Genomic DNA, 19,801 nt, shown 5'->3' on the forward strand with positions numbered 1-19,801 from the left:
TAGTGATTCTTGCTCTTGATTTACGGGGTTATTCTGAGGATTATTTGAAGTAATGATATGAAAGCATATTGAAAAGTAGAACACGCCCTGCTATAGTGTTATAAAAAAAATTAAAAAAAGAAAATCCAAAATAAACAGTTACTGTGATGTCTGTCTCACTTACTCCGCACCCGTTTCTTTAAGGCGCTCAGCAGAAGAGGATGAAAGCGGCCCGGTGCCCGCGCGCAGCAGCCGGAGAGTCGGTGACGCAGGTGTGCGGCCGCACAGCCAACCTCCGCGGGAGCCCGGGCAAGGGCCCAGAGGCGGCCCAGCGCCGCGCGCCACGCCGTTCGCCCCCTGCCCAGCGCCCCCAGCGTCTCCAGCCACAGGTAACCCCGCCCAGCGCCCCGTGTACGTCCCCTCCTCGCGCCCCGCCCCTCCGCCCTGCGCGCCCCGCCCCCCTCCCCTGCACCCCCTACGCCCCGCCCCCCGCGCGCCCCTCGCCTGCAGCTCGCTGGGTCCGTAGCCGAGCAAGCGTCGCGCCGCCGGCAGCTCCGGGACCTCGGGCGCACTGAGGCAGGTGCGGGAACGTACGGGGCGAGCCCTGCGGACCCGCGGTGGGAGCCCGCGGCCCGAGGCCGGCGCGGGGCTGGGCCTCCGGGACCGGAGCAGGCGGCTGCGCAGGCAGGTGGGGGCCAGGCAGCCGGGCCCCGTGTCACCTCCGCGCTGCGGCGTCTGTGCTTCCGTTCGTTGCTGTTCCTGGCCCTGCGAGCTGCAGCCCCCTTGCCCTTTTAGGAACGCAGGTTTACCTCTTGAGAAAATGGTATACTGGAAATTATTTATTTGCTGGAAAATTACCATTACCTAAGGCCCATGTATTAAATCGTAGGGGCTGCTCCCTTCCTAGTTTGCTGCTGTAGATTTTTAAAAACCCGTCTTATTTAAAAATGTAACTTAAGATGGAAAATTTAACATGCAAACAGCCACTGATGACATTGTGGTAATAATGAATTTAACATTAATGAACAAGTATTAAACATGTTTTAATGCTAATTTTTTGGGGGAGGGAGGTTAACTAACTATTCAGTGATAGCTTTGAAGTTAAAAATCAGTCAATGGATGAAATATTTTGCTCCCAGTGATGGACTGCAGCTACTATTGTTGTGTGTTGGGCCATACAGAACAATGTTATATACGTGTTTTATGTGTAAGTATTTATACTACAACTTAAAAGAACTGTTCTTGGCCAGTAACTAATGTCTGTCGTTAGGTCGTTAGCTGTGTGGTTCTCGGTGTCTTTCACTTTCAGCGTGGCTCAGGCTCCTTGTGTGCAGGAGGCAGCAGCCACTGTGCCCTCTAGGAGTTGATGCTTTTTCCGCTTTAACGATAGTTAATGAATGAAAGATTATTCTGCCACAAAGCACGCAGTTTGTGTTTTATTTCAGGTAGAGGCGCTCTGATTTTGGGGAGCACAAGCCAACCTTCATACCGGTCTCTGTCTTTAAAAGGTGAGAAAATGACCCAGTGATATTCCCCTGAATCCAAGCTACCAACAATTTTTCTTCTTTTTTAAAATATAAAAGTAGTGAATTTAAATCTAAAAGGAAGCCCTTGTTATAGGACATTGTTAACTTATAGGGTCTTCTGTGTGCGTGTGTTTGTCTTCTTTTTTTAAAAAATTGTGGCAAAATCTACATAACATAAATTTTACTGTTTTTAAGTGCACAGTTCAGTGGCATTAAGTACATTCACATTGTTCTGCAACCATCACCACCATCCATTTTCAGAGCTCTTTCCTCTTTCCAAATGAAAACTCAACATCCATTAAATAATAACTGTCCATTCCCCCAACCCCAGGCCTTGGCACTCACCGTCCCACTTCTGTCTGTATGGAATTGACTTCTGTAGGGTCCTCATATATAAATTTATTTATTTGTTTATTTTTGGCTGCATTGGGTCTTTGTTGCTGCGCACAGACTTTCTCTAATTGCGTTGAGCTGGGGCTACTCTTCGCTGGGGCAGGCGAGCTTCTTATTGAGGTGGCTTCTCTTGTTGCGGAGCCTGGGCTCTAGGCGCACGGGCTTCAGTAGTTGTGGCACGTGAGCTCAGTAGTTGTGCCTCGTGGGCTCTAGAGCCCAGGCTCAGTAGTTGTGGCACATGGGCTTAGTTGCTCTGCGGCATGTGGGATCTTCCCGGACTAGGGCTCAAACCCGTGTCCCATGCATTGGCAGGCAGATTCTTAAGCACTGAGCCACCAGGGAAGTCCAAGGGCCCTCATATAAGTGAGATCGTACAGTATTTGTTGTTGTGTGTCTGGGTTATTTCACTCAGCATACTGTCCTCAGGGTTCATCCATGTTGTGGCCTGTGTCAGAATTTCTTTCCTTTTTCAAGGGTTGAATAATATTCCATTGTAATTAGATGTTCATGCAACATTTTGTATATTCATGATTCATCCATCAGTGGACACTTGGGTTGCTTCCACCTTTTGGCTATTGTGAATCGTATTGCAGTGAAATTAGTGTACAAATATCTGAGTCTGTTCTTCCAGTACGTTTGGGTATGTACCCAGAAGTGGGATTGCTGGATCATATAGTTCTATTTGTAATTTGGGGGGGAACCACCATACTGTTTTCCACAGTGGCTGCACCATTTTACATTCCCACCAATAGTTCACAAGGATTCCAATTGCTCCACGTCCTCGTCAGCACTTGTTATTTTCTGTTTGTTCTGTTTTGTTTTTGATAATAACCATCCTGTCCCTTTTTTATTTGTTTTGTTTTGAGTGACTTGCGTGAGGTCACACACTGGGAAATAACACACTGGGGTGTGGGCTTCCCTGACTCTTGGGATCACCCGGGCCCCAGACATTAGGGGAGACCCCAGGAGCTCCAGGCGCTTCTGTGTCCTTCCCTTTTAGAAGAAAGTGTTTTCTCCAAAGAGGCTGGGGAAGACTGTCATCACTTCCCTCCAACCAGAGAGCTGCCCGGGCTCTTCCTCTGTTTGAGTCCCACACCAGGGCTGGTGAGAGGACGGTTCTGGGCGCACGTTTGCCAGCCTTTACGTTCCCACCTGGCTCCCACTCAGAGGAGCAGGAAGAGCCTCTGTCCTTTTCCCTCTTGTGTCTCTGATGAGGGTAGACTGTTGTGCATTTAAAGAGAGATGATGGACCGAAACAGCCACGCTGTGTGTTTGTAATTCTAAAATGCCCGGGAAAATAAATAAAACTAAACGTAAGCCATTAAGGCCACACACATTTATTGAGCACCTACTGTTTGCAGGCACCAAGTGGGCATGAGAGGGGGGACATGAAGATAAATGGGCTGGGTTCCTGTGCAGGGAGCGGAGAGCCTAGTGCAGTAGGAAGTATTGTTGATGTCGTGGCCAGTGCACACAGACACATGTACAGAAAAACGGAGCTCAAAGCTTTACTCTGCCTTTCCTCCACAGTGTGCCCTACAGGCTTGTCTTTTCTGTTTTGTTTTATTCTATTTTATTTTTAAAAATTTGGGTCAGAAACCACCAAACTGATTTTATAAACCAGTGATGAGTCTCTTCTAGCTTTTTGAAAAATTCTGGGATAATAGTGTTATCGAACCAAACTTGGGTCTAATCTACTGACACCAGATTGTGGTGAAGGAAAATGCGGTATTTATTGGAAAGGCGCCAATACAAGGAGGACAAGTGGCTCATGCTCTAAAACCCCAAACTCCTCGAAGGTTTTTCAGAGAAAAGTTTTTATAGGCAAAACTTGGGGGGAGGGTGCAGGGTGTGTGGCTTTGTTCTGTTTGGTTGGTGGTGAGGTAGCAGGGCGGGGCTCCAGGAATCTTGTGCTCAGCCTGAAGTTACTATCCTCCACCTGGTGGGAGCCTTAGTTCTGCAGAAGAGCTCAAAGTCATTATTACTTGTATCTCTTGAGGGGGAACCAGGACCCTGCCCCAAGGCTGCACTATTGTTTCTTGACTGTTACTTCCTTGTCTCTGCATTCCTTCCCTTTCCTGATTAGTAACTGTTTGAATCTGCCCTTTGGGACTCGGGAAAGGTCAAGGAGGTTGGGTGAAGCCTATTTTCTACAAACGAGAAGTGGGGCACACAGAAAGGCCTTGTACCAGAGTGGGCCCCATAGGGTCCTGCTCCATTTCAGTAGATGTTACTGAGCTGTTTTTTTTTACTGTTGTCGTCTGTGTTGTCAGGAATAAGAAGTGTGTGTGTAGTAGAAATCAAAATACCAAGATTCAGCCCTGTAGGGGTCATCAGGGCCTCTTACATGTAGACAAGCCAGGAGGGGTCCTAGACCTGTGAGTCTGCCCCTTCATCCGAGGCCAGACTGAGCTGTGTCGGGAGCCTGAATGGCTTTCCTGCTGGGTTAAATTTGATGAGCTTAATAAAACTGACAAATTGAACTTGGGGAATGAAAACAATAACATTTTATTAATTTTGCCTTTTGAGCCCAAACCTTCTAACGCAGAGGAAAGCTTCTAATATGGACAGAATTATTCATCATTAATCCCAAGAAGGCAACACACAGAATATAGTCTTTATCATAACCTCCCACTTCCTCCTCTTACAGGCTGGTGATACAGATGGATAAACACATCTTTTCCTTGTGTTTATTGATCAGGCGGGAGGGGACGGTGGCATCTGGGCCCGGGAGGGACCAGACCCCCTGTCGCTTAGTCTAGGAAAGGACACGTTTTCTCTCCATTTGCCTGTGAGAGCCTGGACGTGGAAGGGACAGTAGCATTTGGTGGTTCAAGCTGTGGCTGTGTTACCGGAAGGGGAACCCCTTCCAGGGCCCAAGGGTGGGGTCTTTAACACTCAGAAATGAATTGTCCAAGGAGACACATGTACTGATGAAGCAGAAAACTTTACTTTAGTGGGAAGAGGCACCCAGGTGGAGAGCAGCAGGGTAAGGGAACCCAGGAGACCTGCTCTGCCACATGCTTGTAGTCGCAGGGTTTATGGTAATGGGTTTAGCTCCCTAGGTCATCTATGGCCAGTCATTTTGCTTGTGCCTGTATTTGGTCCGATTCCTGGCAGTGCAGGCATCTCAGTCAAGATGGATTCCAGCGTGAGGTTTCTGAGAGGTTGGCAGGACATATTGTAGGCTGGCGTCTCCTGCCTTCTTCTGGGCTCTCCCTAATTCTTCTGGCTGTCGGTAGCTTGTCTGTCAGTCTGTGTTCCTTATCAGGACCTCCTGTTGTAAGATAAATCATGCAAGCGGTCATTATCCTCCCTGGGCAGGGCGGGCAGTTTCAGTCAGTGGTTCCCTAACAGCTGTGGGGATCTTAAGTCACTGGTTTTTATTATGGTTGAGATAAAACATAAGGTTTACTTTTAGTGAGGCAAGGGTCTGGGGGCTTCAGGTGTGAAGCGTTAGAAGCACCACGTAGTGAATGAATGGAGAAGCAGGGTCCCCCTGGCAGCCATGGCTCCCAGACCCTCCGGTCACTGGCCCTCCTTCCCCTGACCTGCTGGGTTCCACTGACCGAGCCTGTGGAAATCCCTCAGGGTGTGAGCTTGACTCTAATCTTGTCCTGAGAAGCCTGCCTCATAGGGATGAAATAAAATTCATATTTTATGGCAGGACGAGAAAACCTTAGATACAAAATTTTTCTCTGCCCATTTGGGCCTCCTCCCCCCCTTTAGTGTGTGCTGTGCACCTGCACTGACCAGCCCTCCTTACTTAGAGAGGGCCTTACTTCTTCATCTCATCAAGGGTCACAGCTCCTTACGGGGTGGCCTTCCTTCTTCAACTTGTAAGGGACCGTGACGGCCCACCACCCACTGCTCGTATGTGCAGGTCTGGATTGTGTAAACTGTCAGTGATACATTTGATGTGTGACCCTTTGTCTCAGAAACAAAAGACCATCTCCCAGGTTGGCTTGAATAAAATTTTCCATTTTTTTCTTAGATCGACTGTTGGTTAATTTTACTGTCAACAATAGAAAGACTTACTTTAAAAAAAAACAAAAAACACTTTTGTGAACATTTCTGTCAATCTCCGCGGGTGCAGTGGGGGCAGGTGCTGTGACCCCGCGAGGCCCAGGGAGGGTCGGGGACTTGCCGAGGTCCCCCAGCAGAGCTGCGGTCGATTCTCACAGATCTGACGGAGGATGCAACACCGGAAGAAGAGCCCGGGCTGCTCCGTCTTGCTCTTTCCTGCCCCGCCGGCCACAGGGTAGTGACTGGTTGCCCATGGTTGCAGGTTCCCTCGAGCTGGGCCAGGAAGTGAGCAGCAGCCAGGTCCCTGAGGCCGGCCGCAGGCTGGGAGCGAGCAGAGGGCCGTAGGAAGCAGCCGTGGTGGAAGTGACGTCTGGGCCCCTAGCGTGGGGCTCAGAGCCGCGCCTGGCCTGGTTCCCCTGCTGCGTCAGCCCTGAACACTGCCTTCACTTCAGAGGTCAAGGGGGTGGGCTGTGGCCATGACGTTGCAGACAGCATTGGGAACACGACTTTGATGGATGGTACGGTGAGTTCTGGAAAGAGGAAGAAAAGCAGTTTCCAAGCTTTGAGCAAAAGGAATTCTGTTTGAAAGATTTGGTGTCAGAAGCTGTCAAATATGGTTTTTACTCTGATGGCGAGTTCTATTTTTTTAATGATCACATTATACCAGGTTCACGTGGTATTGGGGTTTTCTCCAGAAAATGTGTCTCAACAGCCTCTGGCTGGCCTGCTGCCCCCCTTCTTTCCTTTCTTCCCCTTCCCTCCCTCCTTCCTTCTAAGTCCTCTGGTTTGTTTGTTTAGGGCAGAAAGAACACAGAAGCCTGAGGAGGGGCCAGGGCTCGTGCCCTCTGACCCGTTTGCCTGGGCCCTTGTCTAAGCTGACAGCCGTGGGGCATAGGGCGGACTGGGAGGGGTCCCCGTGCCCACAGTGCAAACCCACGGTGTCTCTGCTTGTCCTCGTGCTCTTGTGTCCTCCCCCCGGGGCGTGACCTCCCTGTGCTCCGAGGTCTCTGTCACCATGCCGTGGGGCACAAGGTTCTCTGACGGAGCAGTGGGCGTGGAGGAGCCATTTAACTTGTCCTTAGGGTTTTCTCGTTGGGAAACTGGGACCCACAGAGCAAAGGCTGCTGACAGAAGGCCCCAGACCAGCCCCAGGGCTGGGGCTCCCTCCCTCCCATCCTCGTGGGCGAGGACATTAGGGTCTAGCAAGTTTCAGCTGCTGTTTTGGCCTTGGCTTTCAGGATTTTAGGAGATTCTAGGACTTTGAAAGAAAATGGGACAGTGAGAGCAAGTGGTGTTGGTACATTTGAATGAGTCCAGGCTGAGGAGGCTGATGGTGTTGAGAGGGTTCGTTACTCCTTCGAGTCCCTTCGCTTTTCCCTCTTTTATCAGCGAGCAGAGAGTCCGTGCCCCGAGTCACACTGATGGTTGTCCACATCTGAGGTGTGACCGTGATGAGTGCATGGCAGCAAAAAGGACTTGCTCCTCCTCCTCGTGCCGTCCGAGGAAGCGCTGGCCACGTGGGCAGAAGTTCGCATGGGGTGACCACACGTCACGAGGCGGCGCTACCACCCTCAGAGCCACTCTGCACTCTCCTTAGAGAAAACGGGTGGGGAGGACAGTCCAGGTCAGAGGGGAAGGGCCAGCTCCCATCACCGACGGCCCAGACCTGTGGGTAAAGCTGTCGTGTGTCGTGCGTCTTCTGTGATCCCAGGTCACATGCGTGGCTGCCTGTGACCTCTGTGTCCCAAGGGACGTGTTTAAAATCTAGCCTTTGAGTCCTGCTCCCTCTCCCATCAGGTACTTACTATAAACAATGCGGCCCGCGGGCAGACACGGGACTGGACGGGAGGTGGGAAGCACCTGCCCGTCATTTCCTCGTTTCTAAAAAGCCGCCTGTGGAGGTGAGTCCTGAGCAGTGCAGCCCCACAGCCGTCAGCATGATTTCAGTCTTCGCAAGCAGGCTTCCTCATTGATCAGTTGCTGGTATTTTCAATGCTGGGTTGTGTTTTAAGCTTTTGTTTAATGGCTCAACATACACGTTTGCCCCTGTTTGTTTTTAGGTGAGGTTTTGCTGTTTTTCCGCGTCTTAGGGGTTGCGTGTTATAAACCCCACTGTGGAGTAGGCTGGGCTTTTACAGGTGGAGGTGCGAACATTCTGGAAGCCGGACTTTGTGGCGATTGTTTTAAGCCCTAAAAGAATGAGTGTCCTTGTCCCTTTGGCTGTCAACCATATGAAGGTTCCTAGATCCATCCTAGAAAATCACCTCCCTGGAAAGGACTCTCTGTATTTATTGGCTCAGTTAGGATCCATGGTGGGTGTCTCCACAGCTCCCCCTGCCTTCTGGAGCTTCTCCCGAGTCTGAGCTCTCTGTGGCCTCCAGGTCACCACCTGTTGTAGGATCCTGGTCTTGAGCACTAGTGGAGGAACCTGAAGTGGAAGGCCACCTCTCAAAACCCACCTCAGGCCACCCTTTCATCAGCATTCTCGTCAGGTGTGTCAAAAATGGATGCAAAGTTCATCTACGATTCAGATGAACCCGTGAACATTTGAAAGGTTCCCGAAGAGAGACAACCGCACGTAAATGTCTTATAAAGGAAGGCCATCTAGTGTTTAAGGCTGATGTGCATGAGGTGAAAACTCATGTTTGTGGGAATGTGTGTAACCCAACGCAGTGTTCATGGCTGTGGCTGCATCAGACCCCAACCCTGAGCCAGCGAGGAAGCACCTTGTCTGTGAATGTCTACTTCTTTTGTGGAAGAGCCATGTAGAAAAGTGGAGAATTCACACCGAAGGCAACACGTTACATGGGGCTATGGCCTGTTGATTTTTGAGGAGGTGGGTGGGGCATCCTTTTGGGAGTCAAGTGGCACCTGCTTGCTAATTGTTGACTTTTCCTGTTATGTCTCGCACCTTAAACGTCCTTCCCTAGACTCCCTCCATCTCATGATTTCTAAAGTAGTAATAAAACTTCGTCATCTTGGTGAGAAGATCATTCTAGTAGCGCTATCCTGTCACGTGGAGGTGTAGAGACCGCCTAGGAAGCCACTGTTTGCCTTATCTGTAAGTCATGTGGTGGGTCGTCCTTGTGAAAGTACAGGACAGTCCTGTTTATCTGGGAAGGTGATAGGGTTCTGGAACTTGCTAGTTCTTAATGGAGGGCTAGTGACAGTGGCTTGTTAAGGGACACACATCACCCGGTCCTCTTCCTTTCCCTGCAGGTACTCGGCTAAGACACCAGCACCAGCTGCACCTGGCCAGGAGTCTAGTTTCCTTGTGGGAAGTCTCGTGGATTTGACTTGGCTGCTGCACCCCCAGGCAGGGACATGGCTGCAGGGGACATGGCCTCGACCCGGCTGGGGGCCGGGAGGCAGCACCTCCGTCCACTGAAGAGGAGGGGCTTGGTGCTGCTGAGACTCACGGCCATCGTCTTTGCTGTGCTTCTCTTTTGTGAATTTCTAATCTATTACCTAGTGATCTTCCGGTGCAGTTGGCCTGCAGTGAAAACTCCTGCGGATGCCGGTGGACTCGGGACCCCTGAGCCTGTGCTCAGGGCCATGTTCTTGGCTGACACCCACCTGCTCGGGGCTGTGAGAGGCCACTGGCTGGACAAATTACGGAGGTAAGGGCTGGTCAAATTATGGAGGGTTTTCTGCGGGTCCGTAGGCTGGAGGCTTGTCAGCCTCTCCCCACGGGTTGGGCCTCACGGCTTTAGGGACGCGTTCGTTATTTTCTCCTCAAAGAAGGACGTTTGAGGCATTTGGCTTTTCCTTTAACTTACTATTTACTGAGTGTCTGTTACATACAAGGACCCAGGATTGTGAGTTGGGTGTGGGTTTGAGTCCTGTGGCTCTGGACTAGTTATCAGGCCTCTGAGCTCCTTTTTCTCCCCGTCTGCAAGTGGGTTCATACGGGAAACCTCACGGGCCATGTGGACGAGGTCCGCGGAGGGGTCTCTCTCTCCCCCTCACCTCTCTGGTGTGAAATTTTGAGCCCTTGGGTTTGCCCCTCTGGGAGATTGGAGGAGGAGCAGATTTGTGGTTGTTCCCCTGGGGACAGCTTAGACCTGCTTGGCTTAGTTTGTTTTCTCATTGGAAGGCTTTTAAAAATGTTATTTAAAATACAAAATTTTTTTAAATTATTTATTTATTTTTGGTTGTGCTGGGTCTTAGTTGTGGCAGACGGGCTCCTTAGTTGCGGCTTGTGGGCTCCTTAGTTGCGGCTCGCTGGCTCCTTTAGTTGTGACACGTGTGCTCCTTAGTTGCGGCTCGTGGCCTCCTTAGTTGTGGCTCACCGGCTCCTTAGTTGCGGCTCACCGGCTCCTTAGTTGTGGCATGCGAACTCTTAGTTGCGGCATGCATGTGGGATCTAGTTCCCTGACCAGGGATCGAACCCGTGTCCCCTGCATTGGGAGGCGGATTCTTAACCATTGTGCCACCAGGGAAGTTCCTAAAAATGTTATTTTTAACTGTGGTAAAATGCAAATAATGTAAAACTTACCATCTTAACCATTTTTAAGTGCACAGCTTGGTGGCATTAAGCACATTCACAGCACTGTCCAGCTGTCACCCCATCCATGCCCAGAACCTCATCATCTTCCCCAGCTGAGACTCTGTGCCCACTGAACACTGACTTCCCCTCCCCTCCCCCAGCCCCTGGTTCCCCACCATCTACTTCTGTCTCCAGCAACTTGACTGCTCTGTGTCCCTCAGTAAGTGGGTCCCACATTGTTTGTCCTTTTGTGTCTGACTTGATTCACTGAGTGGAACGTCCTCCAGGTCCACCCGTGTGGCGGCAGGTAGCAGGATCTCCTTTCTTTTTGAGGCTGTGTTTTACTCTGCTGTCTAGATGGACCACATTCTGTTTATCCGTCATCTGTTCCTGTACACTGGGTTGCTTCCACCCTTTGGCCTTTGTGCTTGATGCCATGAAGGCGATTGATGGGGGTGCTTCCTGCCCTGGTGGCCCTGTCCCTGGCACCTTTTCATCACCGTGGCTTCATTTGTGCCTCCCTGGACAGGCTTTTACTCTTGTGGGCGGGAATGTCCTCCAGTTCTTGGGATGTCCCCAGGGTGGGTGAAGGAGGCGGGATGGACGGCGGGGCTGCTGTACCTTCTTCCTCAGAGTTTTAAACCCCAGGAGGCATGAGCTAGACCAGGGCTAGGGCGAGGCCCAGGTTCTCTGTTTGGGCCTCACCTAGGGAGCCTTGTTTATGAGCAGTCCCGTGAGCAGCCTGCCCTGTCCTCCTGCTGTTGCTACTACACGCTTTCCTCGCCAGGGTGAATAACAGTAAATCAGGGCAAACCGAGATGTGTATTTGTGAGGCGTCCTGGGTGAAGCGGTGGCCACGCAGAGAGGTTTCTTGGCCTCAGTCTCCCCCGACGGACAGTCACTGTCCCCTCTATTGTGCACCGGATGTAACGCCTGCTTTGGGAGGGGAGAGGAGCTGGGATCGCAGGAGAGTGGTGGAGTCGGAGTTGGCCAGGGAGCTGGAGGTGGGGCAGGCACTGCCAATTTGAAGTCCCACCTGTGTGGGTGCCGTGCCCGCTCGCTTCATCCCGTGACTATCCGTGAAAGCAGGTTTCACTGTCTCGTTGACCACAGAGAAACCAGGAATCAAAGACAGTAGGCAGCGTTGGCGAGGCGACCACGGGTTACTGGGGGGGCGCCGTGTTGGGCTGTGGCCTGTTGGGCTGCAGACCCGAGCTCTGAGCGGTCGTCTTCCTCCGGGGTGGTTGCTGGTACGTCTGGAGTCGACAGGACTTAGTTCTGATGCTGGGCTGTGTCTCTCGTCTCCCCCAAGAAGCCCTGTGCTGCATCTCCTCCGTGTGTCCGTCGGCATTGGCATCTTTGGAAGCCACATCCAGGCCTCCCAGGCCCCTGGGCTCTGGTGAAGGAGGGACAGCTTCACGTGCAGGGTGGGGCTGGTCTGAGGGTCCCACCCAGGGAGGCAGTCCTTGCGGTGGTGGGAGGGGCAGCCTGACAGTCCCCTGGTGCCTTTGCCCTCTCCGTGAAGCAGGTGGGGACCCTGGCTCTTCCAAGCAAGGGGGGCCATGGAAGAAGGAGCGGGGACGTTTTAGTTCACATTTTAAGTGGCCCATCAGACCATCCACTGGATGTAGCTCCGCCGGACAAGCGGATTGACCCTTCCTTTCCTCTTGGCCTCCAGGGAGTGGCAGATGGAGCGAGCCTTCCAGACGGCGCTGTGGCTGCTGCAGCCCGAAGTCGTCTTCATCCTGGGAGACATCTTTGACGAAGGGAAGTGGAGCTCCTCCCAGGTGGGACCCTGCGACCCTGGCGCCCTGGTCCTGTGCTGAGGTCCAGCACAGGAAGCCCAGGGGGTCGTGGAGCCCTGGCCGTGGGTCGGAGGTTCCAGCATGAACAGTGTGTGGCCTGTCCTGATGTCTTTGGACTCTGTGTCAATGACAGTCCTGAGTTAGGTCGGCTCATCTTAGGTTTGTCTGTGTAGGAGACACCTGGGTTAGCCAGACGCTTCCCACGAAGCTCTCGGAAGGGGAAAAGTAAGCAAGAGGGAAGCGTTTCAGTTGTCCCCGGAGTTACAGAGTACATGCTGAAACGTAGCCTTGACTTTAGGCTCTTAAAATATAATGGCTACATCATGAGATTGTGCTATGTACAGGTTACTTGCTTTCCTCTCATTTTCCTTCCTCTGAGGAAGGTGGGGGGAGCTGGGCCCTGGTGGGAGGTTCCTTAGCCCTCGGGCCCGAGACCGGGTGATGTGAACCTTTCCACAAACCAGAGAGAAAGGCCCTTCTCACCTTGGCTGTCAGAATGCTTTGCCTACTACATTCCTGGGATTAATGGGAAAAAAAAAAAAAAAAGCTGTTCTTGCTGCTTTGTTAAAAATGTTCTGTCACTAATGGTTTTGGAAGGTTTTTTTTTTTTTTTGGCTGCGCCGTGCAGCATGTGGGATCTCAGTTCCCCAACCAGAGATCGAACCCGCGCCCCCTGCATTGGGAGTGCAGTCTTAACCAACTGGACCACCAGGGAAGTCCCCTGGAAGATATTTTTAAAAATTCATTGAAATTTTCCAGGACGGTCCTAAGCTGTACAAAGAAAGTCTTGGTCCAGGTATGATAGAAACCCAGTGTTCATAGGGTTGCAGTGTTTGTTGTGATCTAGTGCAGAACTAATTATGAAATAATGGAAATGCTGTATGTAAAAAGCAACTAGTTATAAAATGAGGTTGGATATAGATGTTGGTTTTGCAAATCAAGGGGAACATTTTATCTTTTTCTAATTTTATGTTATTCTAACCTTAAGTATTATTTGTTAAAGTCTTTGTAAATGTATTGAAGGAATCTCTATCCAGCTTATTTCCCTAGGTTGGGCCAAATTTAAAACTTTTAGGATAAAGTTGACTACTATTCAACTGGGTATCGTCCAGCCTGGAGTGTTTGTCCAGTTTATGTTTTTAGGCTTAATAAAAATAAGAACTAAACAAGCATCATTCTCAAGCTTTAACAGTTAAAGTCAGAAAAGTCTTGAGAGATTTGTTGGACTTTGTCTTTCCCCCACGTCTCATTGGGCCCTAACCCCCCGTCCAGCCTCAGGGAGTGTGACCCCGCGGGAGCTGCTGGTCCTCATCCTGGGGGGACACACAGTGTACTTGACGTTTCTGCAGAGCCCGTTCTTAGGACATGCCCAGATCTGCAGGCATCCTCACTCAGCCTGGGGTCCGTGCATGGCCGTCAGGTGACCTTGAAGTAGTGGGTGTATGAAGCAGGTGGTTTGGGGAGAACACCATTTCATTAAAATTTGGCATCAAATTAAATAGTTAAAGTATTAAGTTAGTTTTGGGAAAAGAATGCTAAAAATTCCGCACGTTGGCTTTATGAACGTCTGATCTGGGTGGGAGTGACCTCCTCACCCTCAAAACAGGGCAGGGAAGGCTCCCGGGCCACAGCGGTGGTGCTTCTCCCCGCAGGCCTGGGCGGACGACGTGGGGCGCTTCTGGAAGATCTTCCGACACCCGCCCCATGTGCAGTTGAGGGCCGTGGCTGGCAACCATGACATCGGCTTCCATTACCAGTGAGTGGTCACAGGAGGCCCTTGTGCATGGCTGTGCCTTCCTGCCTGCCCAGCCTGTGGGGCCTTACCTGTGCGGTCAGGTGGCGGGGCTCCACGCGGGTGGAACTGCTGTCCTGCACATCATACGCCTGCCCCACAGCTGATCTGTATGTGCCCTGGAGTGATTCTAACTTGAAACTTACATTTCGTGGCCCGTTTTCTTCGGAAATCAGAAAACAAGACGATTTGGGCTTTACTAGCTAATGTTCACACAGTGCTTCTGACATTCCAGCCTGTTAGAAGCACTGTACTTCTGTACATTTAATCTCTTATTTTACCTATTATTTTTTATTACTTTACCCACTGTACCAGTGAGGAAGCTGGGGCCCTGGGGACGAAGCCGCTAGCCCCAGGCTCCAGGCCCTGGGCTGGTCAGTGGTGGGGCAGTGGGGGTGGCACCTTGCCCACCTGGGGCCCCTGGGAGCTCAGAACGAAGGGTGCTGGTCGGGCCCTCAGGTCCCGGAAGTTACTTTCTGTGTTCATGATACTTCTTAAGACGTTTTAAAATGGCTCGTTCTGAAAACTGTTTCTTTTTACAATTGAACGTAGGATGAACACATACAAAATAAAACGATTTGAGAAAGTTTTCAGCCCTGAAAGGCTGTTTTCTTGGAAAGGAATTAAGTGAGTATTATCTGTGAATTCTTATGAAGACCCCTAGAACTTGAATTTCCTTAAGAAAGTTTAAACACGATGGTCATGTCCCAGATAATTGGATTAATCGGCTTCTTATCTCTAAATTCTTTAAATGTCAGGCACCTTCTTCGTGCCCAGTGGACGTGCATGTGGGAAAGGAAGGCACATGTAGTGGGCATCTCTGATGGTGCACTAGAGGGAAGGGGGCCCAGGGAACCACAGCTGGCCTTGTTGTCAATCCCAGTTTGGGCTCCTCCGGCCCAGCTAGCTCTGCAGCACCCCTACCCCCGCCGGGTTTTAGGCTCTGCTCTGTCGTCTTATTTCACGTCATCTCCAAAGGGAGCCAGGGTGTGTGGGTGGGTCTTTGTCTCCCCATTTTACAGCCGAGGTCCAGGCACACGAGGTCAGACGCTCAGTGTGGCGGTCACCTGGGACCTCTCACACGTTCGGGGTGGAAAAGCCTTTACCGTGTCTTGGACTCGCCCAGAGATGCTGTTTTGTCCTCTTAGCATCGTCTGCACCTGCAGACACAGCACAGCCGGGCTGAGACTTACAGCTGTGCTGGGGTTTCTTCCCTGTGGGTGTGTAGCTTCTGTGTCCCAGGGACACAGTCGCCAGCGGACTGCACAGGTGGCCCATGGCTGATCTCCTGCCCTTGCCTCAGTTTCGTGATGGTTAACAGCGTCGCACTGGAAGGGGACGGCTGTGACATCTGCTCTGGAGCAGAGGCTGAGCTCCTGGAAATCTCTCACCGGCTGAACTGCTCCCGGGAGGTAGGACCCCACACCCTCCCACCCCCAGGGCATGGCCTCCCCGCCTTCCCTCCCCACCGTCCACCGTCCAGTGAAGGCGGGGGTGTGAGTTAAGGGCCTGACCTCTGACCAGCAGGAGCATCGCCCCCAAGAGTGTGGAGACGGGCAACGGCTGCCGGCCTCGGCCCCCATCCTCCTGCAGGTGAGGGGGTCCCCGCCCGTGTTTGGAGGAAGCGTCCAGGGTCTTATGGTCCCCTGACTCCTCTCTGACCCTGGGCAGCACTTCCCGCTTTACCGGAGAAATGACGCCAACTGCTCCGGGGAGGACGCGGCACCCCCCGACGAGAAGTACACCCCCTTCAAGGAGCGCTATGATGCGCTCTCCCAGGAGGCCTCGAGGAAGGTTTGCTGCCTCCGGGATGCAGGGACGTGGGGACACAGGGACGCGGGGTGGGACAGGCAGTGCCTGCACAGCTGTTTCATCCTCCCCCCCCACCCCCTCCCCAGGAAACCCACTTCTGTTCCCTAAGATCTAGTTAATAATGTTCTCAGCTATTCTTTATTCTGTTTTCCCATCACCACGTATTTGGGAAGGTGAATGACACTTAGAGTTAAGTTTTTAGGGACTTAATTAGAATGTGCTTTCTTTTTTTTTTTTTTTTTTTAAGATATGTGAGGTACATCCTTAACTTTTTTTTTTTTTAAATTTTATTTATTTATTTATTTATTTATGGCTGTGTTGGGTCTTCATTTCTGCGCGAGGGCTCTCTATAGCTGTGGCAAGTGGGGGCCACTCCTTATCGCGGTGCGCGGGCCTCTCACTGTCGCGGACTCTCTTGTTGCGGAGCACAGGCTCCAGACGCGCAGGCTCAGCAATTGTGGCTCAAGGGCCCAGTTGCTCCGCGGCACGTGGGATCCTCCCAGACCAGGGCCCGAACCCGTGTGCCCCGCACTGGCAGGCAGATTCTCAACCACTGCGCCACCAGGGAAGCCCCCTAGAATGTGCTTTCTTAAGTGTGTGTGTCTGTATGTGTACATTCACACGAATATTTATATACTATGTGGTGTATGTAATATGCAAAGCAAAATATAAGTACATTTATGAAGTAGATTTATAAAAATATTTATAAAGAGAAAATATAATTAAAAATATGAAATCTGGGTTGAGAAGAATAGATTCTCCCTAAGAGCCTGAGCTCAACTTTTGGTGGAGTCTAAACAGCCCAAAGGATTTTCAGGGCCGAGGGAAGCCTGCGAGGGCTTCGTGGTAGCCACGGGGCGGTGGCCGCGGGGTGGTGTCTGTGGCGGTGGCCCTGGGCCCCGGCTGCACTCTCCCCACCTCCGCTGTCACTGCAGCTGCTGTGGTGGCTCCGGCCGCGCCTGGTCCTCAGTGGCCACACGCACAGCGCCTGCGAGGTCCTGCACGGGGCCGGCGTCCTGGAGGTCAGCGTGCCATCTTTCAGTTGGAGGAACAGAAACAACCCCAGTTTCATCATGGTACGTGAACCTTTATTTTCGTCTCAAAGCTTTCATACGTATTTAAATCAACACAGTGATCAACTACTGAATTGCTGCAATCTGTGAAAATACACAGAAGCTGTAAACACCACCCCCCAGGCACACCAGCAGGAACATCTCTCAGGGGACAGTTACGGCTGCGGGGGGACACCTCAAGGCGTCTCATCCTGTGTCCCTGCAGTGCCCTTGGGTACCAGCTCTGCCTGTTCCGTTTTCTAAGGAAGCAGGGTCATCTTGTGTTATTTTCCAAACATGCCCATTTGTTCCGACAGAAAAATGCTACAGCTCTTGCACGTTTATTAAAGATGTTAATTAGTGACGACCTGAAGCTTCAGCTCCTTTCTTTGACCCATGAGTCCAGCATCCAGGTCACAGTGCTTTCATGTCAGGGGCTTTTACTTCATAACAAGATGGGGGAAAACCTCCTGTTTTCAAATTCAAAGTAAATGAACGTTCCCCACTGTCATTCCACATAGCAAAAACATCTACCAAAAAAAAAAAAAAGAAAAAAAAAGCCCACTGAGATGCCCCCAGCACACGTATTTCTGGTAATAGTTGCTTATTTCAGCATCAAGTGGCATGAAAAATAGCCACGTCCTGCTTGTTCCTGGATGACCACTGATGCTAAGTCTCCAGGCCTCTCTAAACCCCTCTGCCATGTGCCCCCCTGGGTTTTAGAGGAACCCCCCGTGCCAGGGGCTAGATTCAGTGGAGGTCAGCTCCAGGTCGTGTGCACTCAGCACACTGGGACCCAGTGCTTGGGGGTGGGGGGGTGGGGGCTAAAGGCTGTGCCCTTGGTCTCAGGTGCCTCAAGCCCAGCGGCTGCCTTTCCGCGGTTGGGTCTGCGGGTTGGCGCTGTCACGGCAGCTAACGGTCTCGCTTACTCTCCAGGGCAGCGTCACGCCCACAGAGTACGCCCTTGCCAAGTGCTACCTGCCCTGCGAGGACACGGTTCTGACCACGTACTGCACGGCGGCCGGGGGCCTCATGCTCCTTACGTTAGTCCACGCTGGGCTTGTAGCCTCACCTTTTCATTTCGGTTGGAACATGCTCAGAAAATTTAAGACCACGTGAGTAGCAGGAGACGTTCTGCACTTAGTAGTAAGTCCCGAAGCCAACGAAACTGAATTTTGGGCAGTGCTTACGGAGGGCGAGACCAAAGTGGGCCATGGGCACAGCTCATAGGATCTGGGTTGCTGGTGCAGAGTCCTGCAGAATCAATAGTTGATTGTGCTGTTCTCACGCTGCAAAAATGGGACTTGTCTCTACAGCAGGTCTGTCTTCTCGTTTTATCAAATATATGTGTAATCAAAGATTGTATATGTACAGTGTGTAAAAGCTATGAATGTCATCACTTGCATGCACTAGACAGCCTTCCTTCCCCAAGACGGAGGGTTAGCTGTTCACAAATGCTGGGTTTGCTTCTGTCCTCCTATGAGTAGTTCTCAAGTTCTTATATTTTATAAAACTGTATACTTAAAATAAAATACAGATGCTACAAGCAGGAATACATTGTTCTCAAGACTTCTGTATTTCTGTGCTAAATTAATGGAATCAGATTTTTATTAATTTATTTTTTTTGGCCACGCCACGCGGCATGCAGGATCTTAGTTCCCTGACCAGGGATCAAACCCGTGCCCCCTGCAGTGGAAGCACAGAGTCTTGACCACTGTACCGCCAGGGAAGTCCCTGGAATCAGATTTTTAGATGAGTGTAATGTTCTCTCCAGCAGACCAAGTTGTTAAATTTGAATTGAATGCCTGTCAGTGATCAAAAGAAACTTGAAAAATGGACAAGGAAGAGGCTTTTGGTATTTGAAAATAAATATGCCGTGGTAATTTTAAACCGGATAAAATGTATTCTTTTTGTGTTTTTTTCCGTAAGAGTCTGGCTCTTCAATCAGACTTTTAAATAGGAAGTTTAGTTACAGCGGAATTGTTGAATAATAATGCATGTAAAAATATACAACTTCATTTTTTTTTGGGTGTATGTGTGGGGCTGTAGCTCTTCAGATTTTCATGTTTTACTTTGAAAATGCAATGGAAACTGAAAATCATTTCCACTTCATATGTCTCAGTTCAACTGAGAGTTTTATGAAATAATCAAGGATGACAGGAACAGGAATTCGATGATAATGAAATTAAAAAAATGTGATGGTGCATTGTCTGTAAAGTTGTCATCCTTTATTTCATGGAAGAGCAGTATTTAAATGTGGATGAGTTTACAAAGGATTATAAGATGCTGCTTTAAAGAGTAAACTTAAAACTATTAAAGACTAAAAGACGAAACGGAAGTTAATGCAGTAACGCAGGCTAGGCTGCCCCATCTCTGCATTTGTGTCGTTGAAATATAACCTTGGGACAATTTAAAAGATTGTCTTTGACCTGAGAAAACCGCCCTCAAGGCCATGGATAGACAGAGAACGGCTTTCGAGGTCTTGAGCTGGATGTAACTCATGAGGCTGCATTTGCAAGTCTTTCAAGGTTGAGAAATAGCCATGTATTTTGACTTTGTATTTCAAATAAAGGTTTTGTAATGTTTCTTCTTCAAAAGGCAAATCACGTTCTATCCTTTGATTCTCCAAGGCCAGACACAAGCCTGGAACCCTTGTCTTTTTCTCGCTCTTTGTTTACGATGAGACCTGTGGTCAAGTAAGTGGTTCAAAAACTTTGACTAAGGGAATGGGTGACCTTGGAAAAGTCTTTAAATTGCCAGATAATTGAGAAACGTGTTTTCTGGAGAGAAAAAATCCTTGGTTCCCTGAAAGAAGCTTGTGATGTGGGTGTGGCATTTTGTGAGATGTGGATGATTAATGTGTATCATTTATATTTATATAAATTTATATATATATATATATTTATCAAGGAGTATTGTTAAAAAGT

General features: G+C 50.3%; 1 protein-coding gene across 14 annotated transcripts; it reads left to right on the top strand.

Annotated features, from left to right (window-relative positions):
• The first annotated feature begins 262 nt into the window (after positions 1 to 262).
• On the top strand, positions 263 to 19,704 carry MPPE1 (metallophosphoesterase 1). Of its 14 annotated transcripts, XM_036823519.1 has the most exons (13): positions 465 to 802; positions 1,425 to 1,487; positions 8,253 to 8,416; positions 8,855 to 8,985; positions 9,144 to 9,544; positions 12,092 to 12,200; positions 13,871 to 13,974; positions 14,563 to 14,637; positions 15,239 to 15,422; positions 15,535 to 15,603; positions 15,682 to 15,804; positions 16,758 to 16,898; positions 17,811 to 19,672. In XM_036823519.1, exons 5-13 carry the CDS (start codon positions 9,249 to 9,251, stop codon positions 17,991 to 17,993), a joined length of 1,284 nt encoding a protein of 427 aa, XP_036679414.1. In that variant the 5' UTR covers positions 465 to 802; positions 1,425 to 1,487; positions 8,253 to 8,416; positions 8,855 to 8,985; positions 9,144 to 9,248; the 3' UTR covers positions 17,994 to 19,672. The 14 variants fall into 14 exon arrangements, with proteins under 14 accessions (XP_036679415.1, XP_036679418.1, XP_036679414.1 ...); XM_036823520.1 differs by lacking the exon at positions 465 to 802 and adding an exon at positions 263 to 368 and having other exon boundaries at positions 8,253 to 8,985; XM_036823524.1 differs by having other exon boundaries at positions 8,253 to 8,985; positions 15,538 to 15,603; positions 17,811 to 19,673.
• Positions 19,705 to 19,801: the final 97 nt, after the last annotated feature.

The sequence above is a fragment of the Balaenoptera musculus genome, chromosome 14 (assembly GCF_009873245.2).
Source record: "Balaenoptera musculus isolate JJ_BM4_2016_0621 chromosome 14, mBalMus1.pri.v3, whole genome shotgun sequence".
NCBI lineage: Eukaryota > Metazoa > Chordata > Mammalia > Artiodactyla > Balaenopteridae > Balaenoptera > Balaenoptera musculus.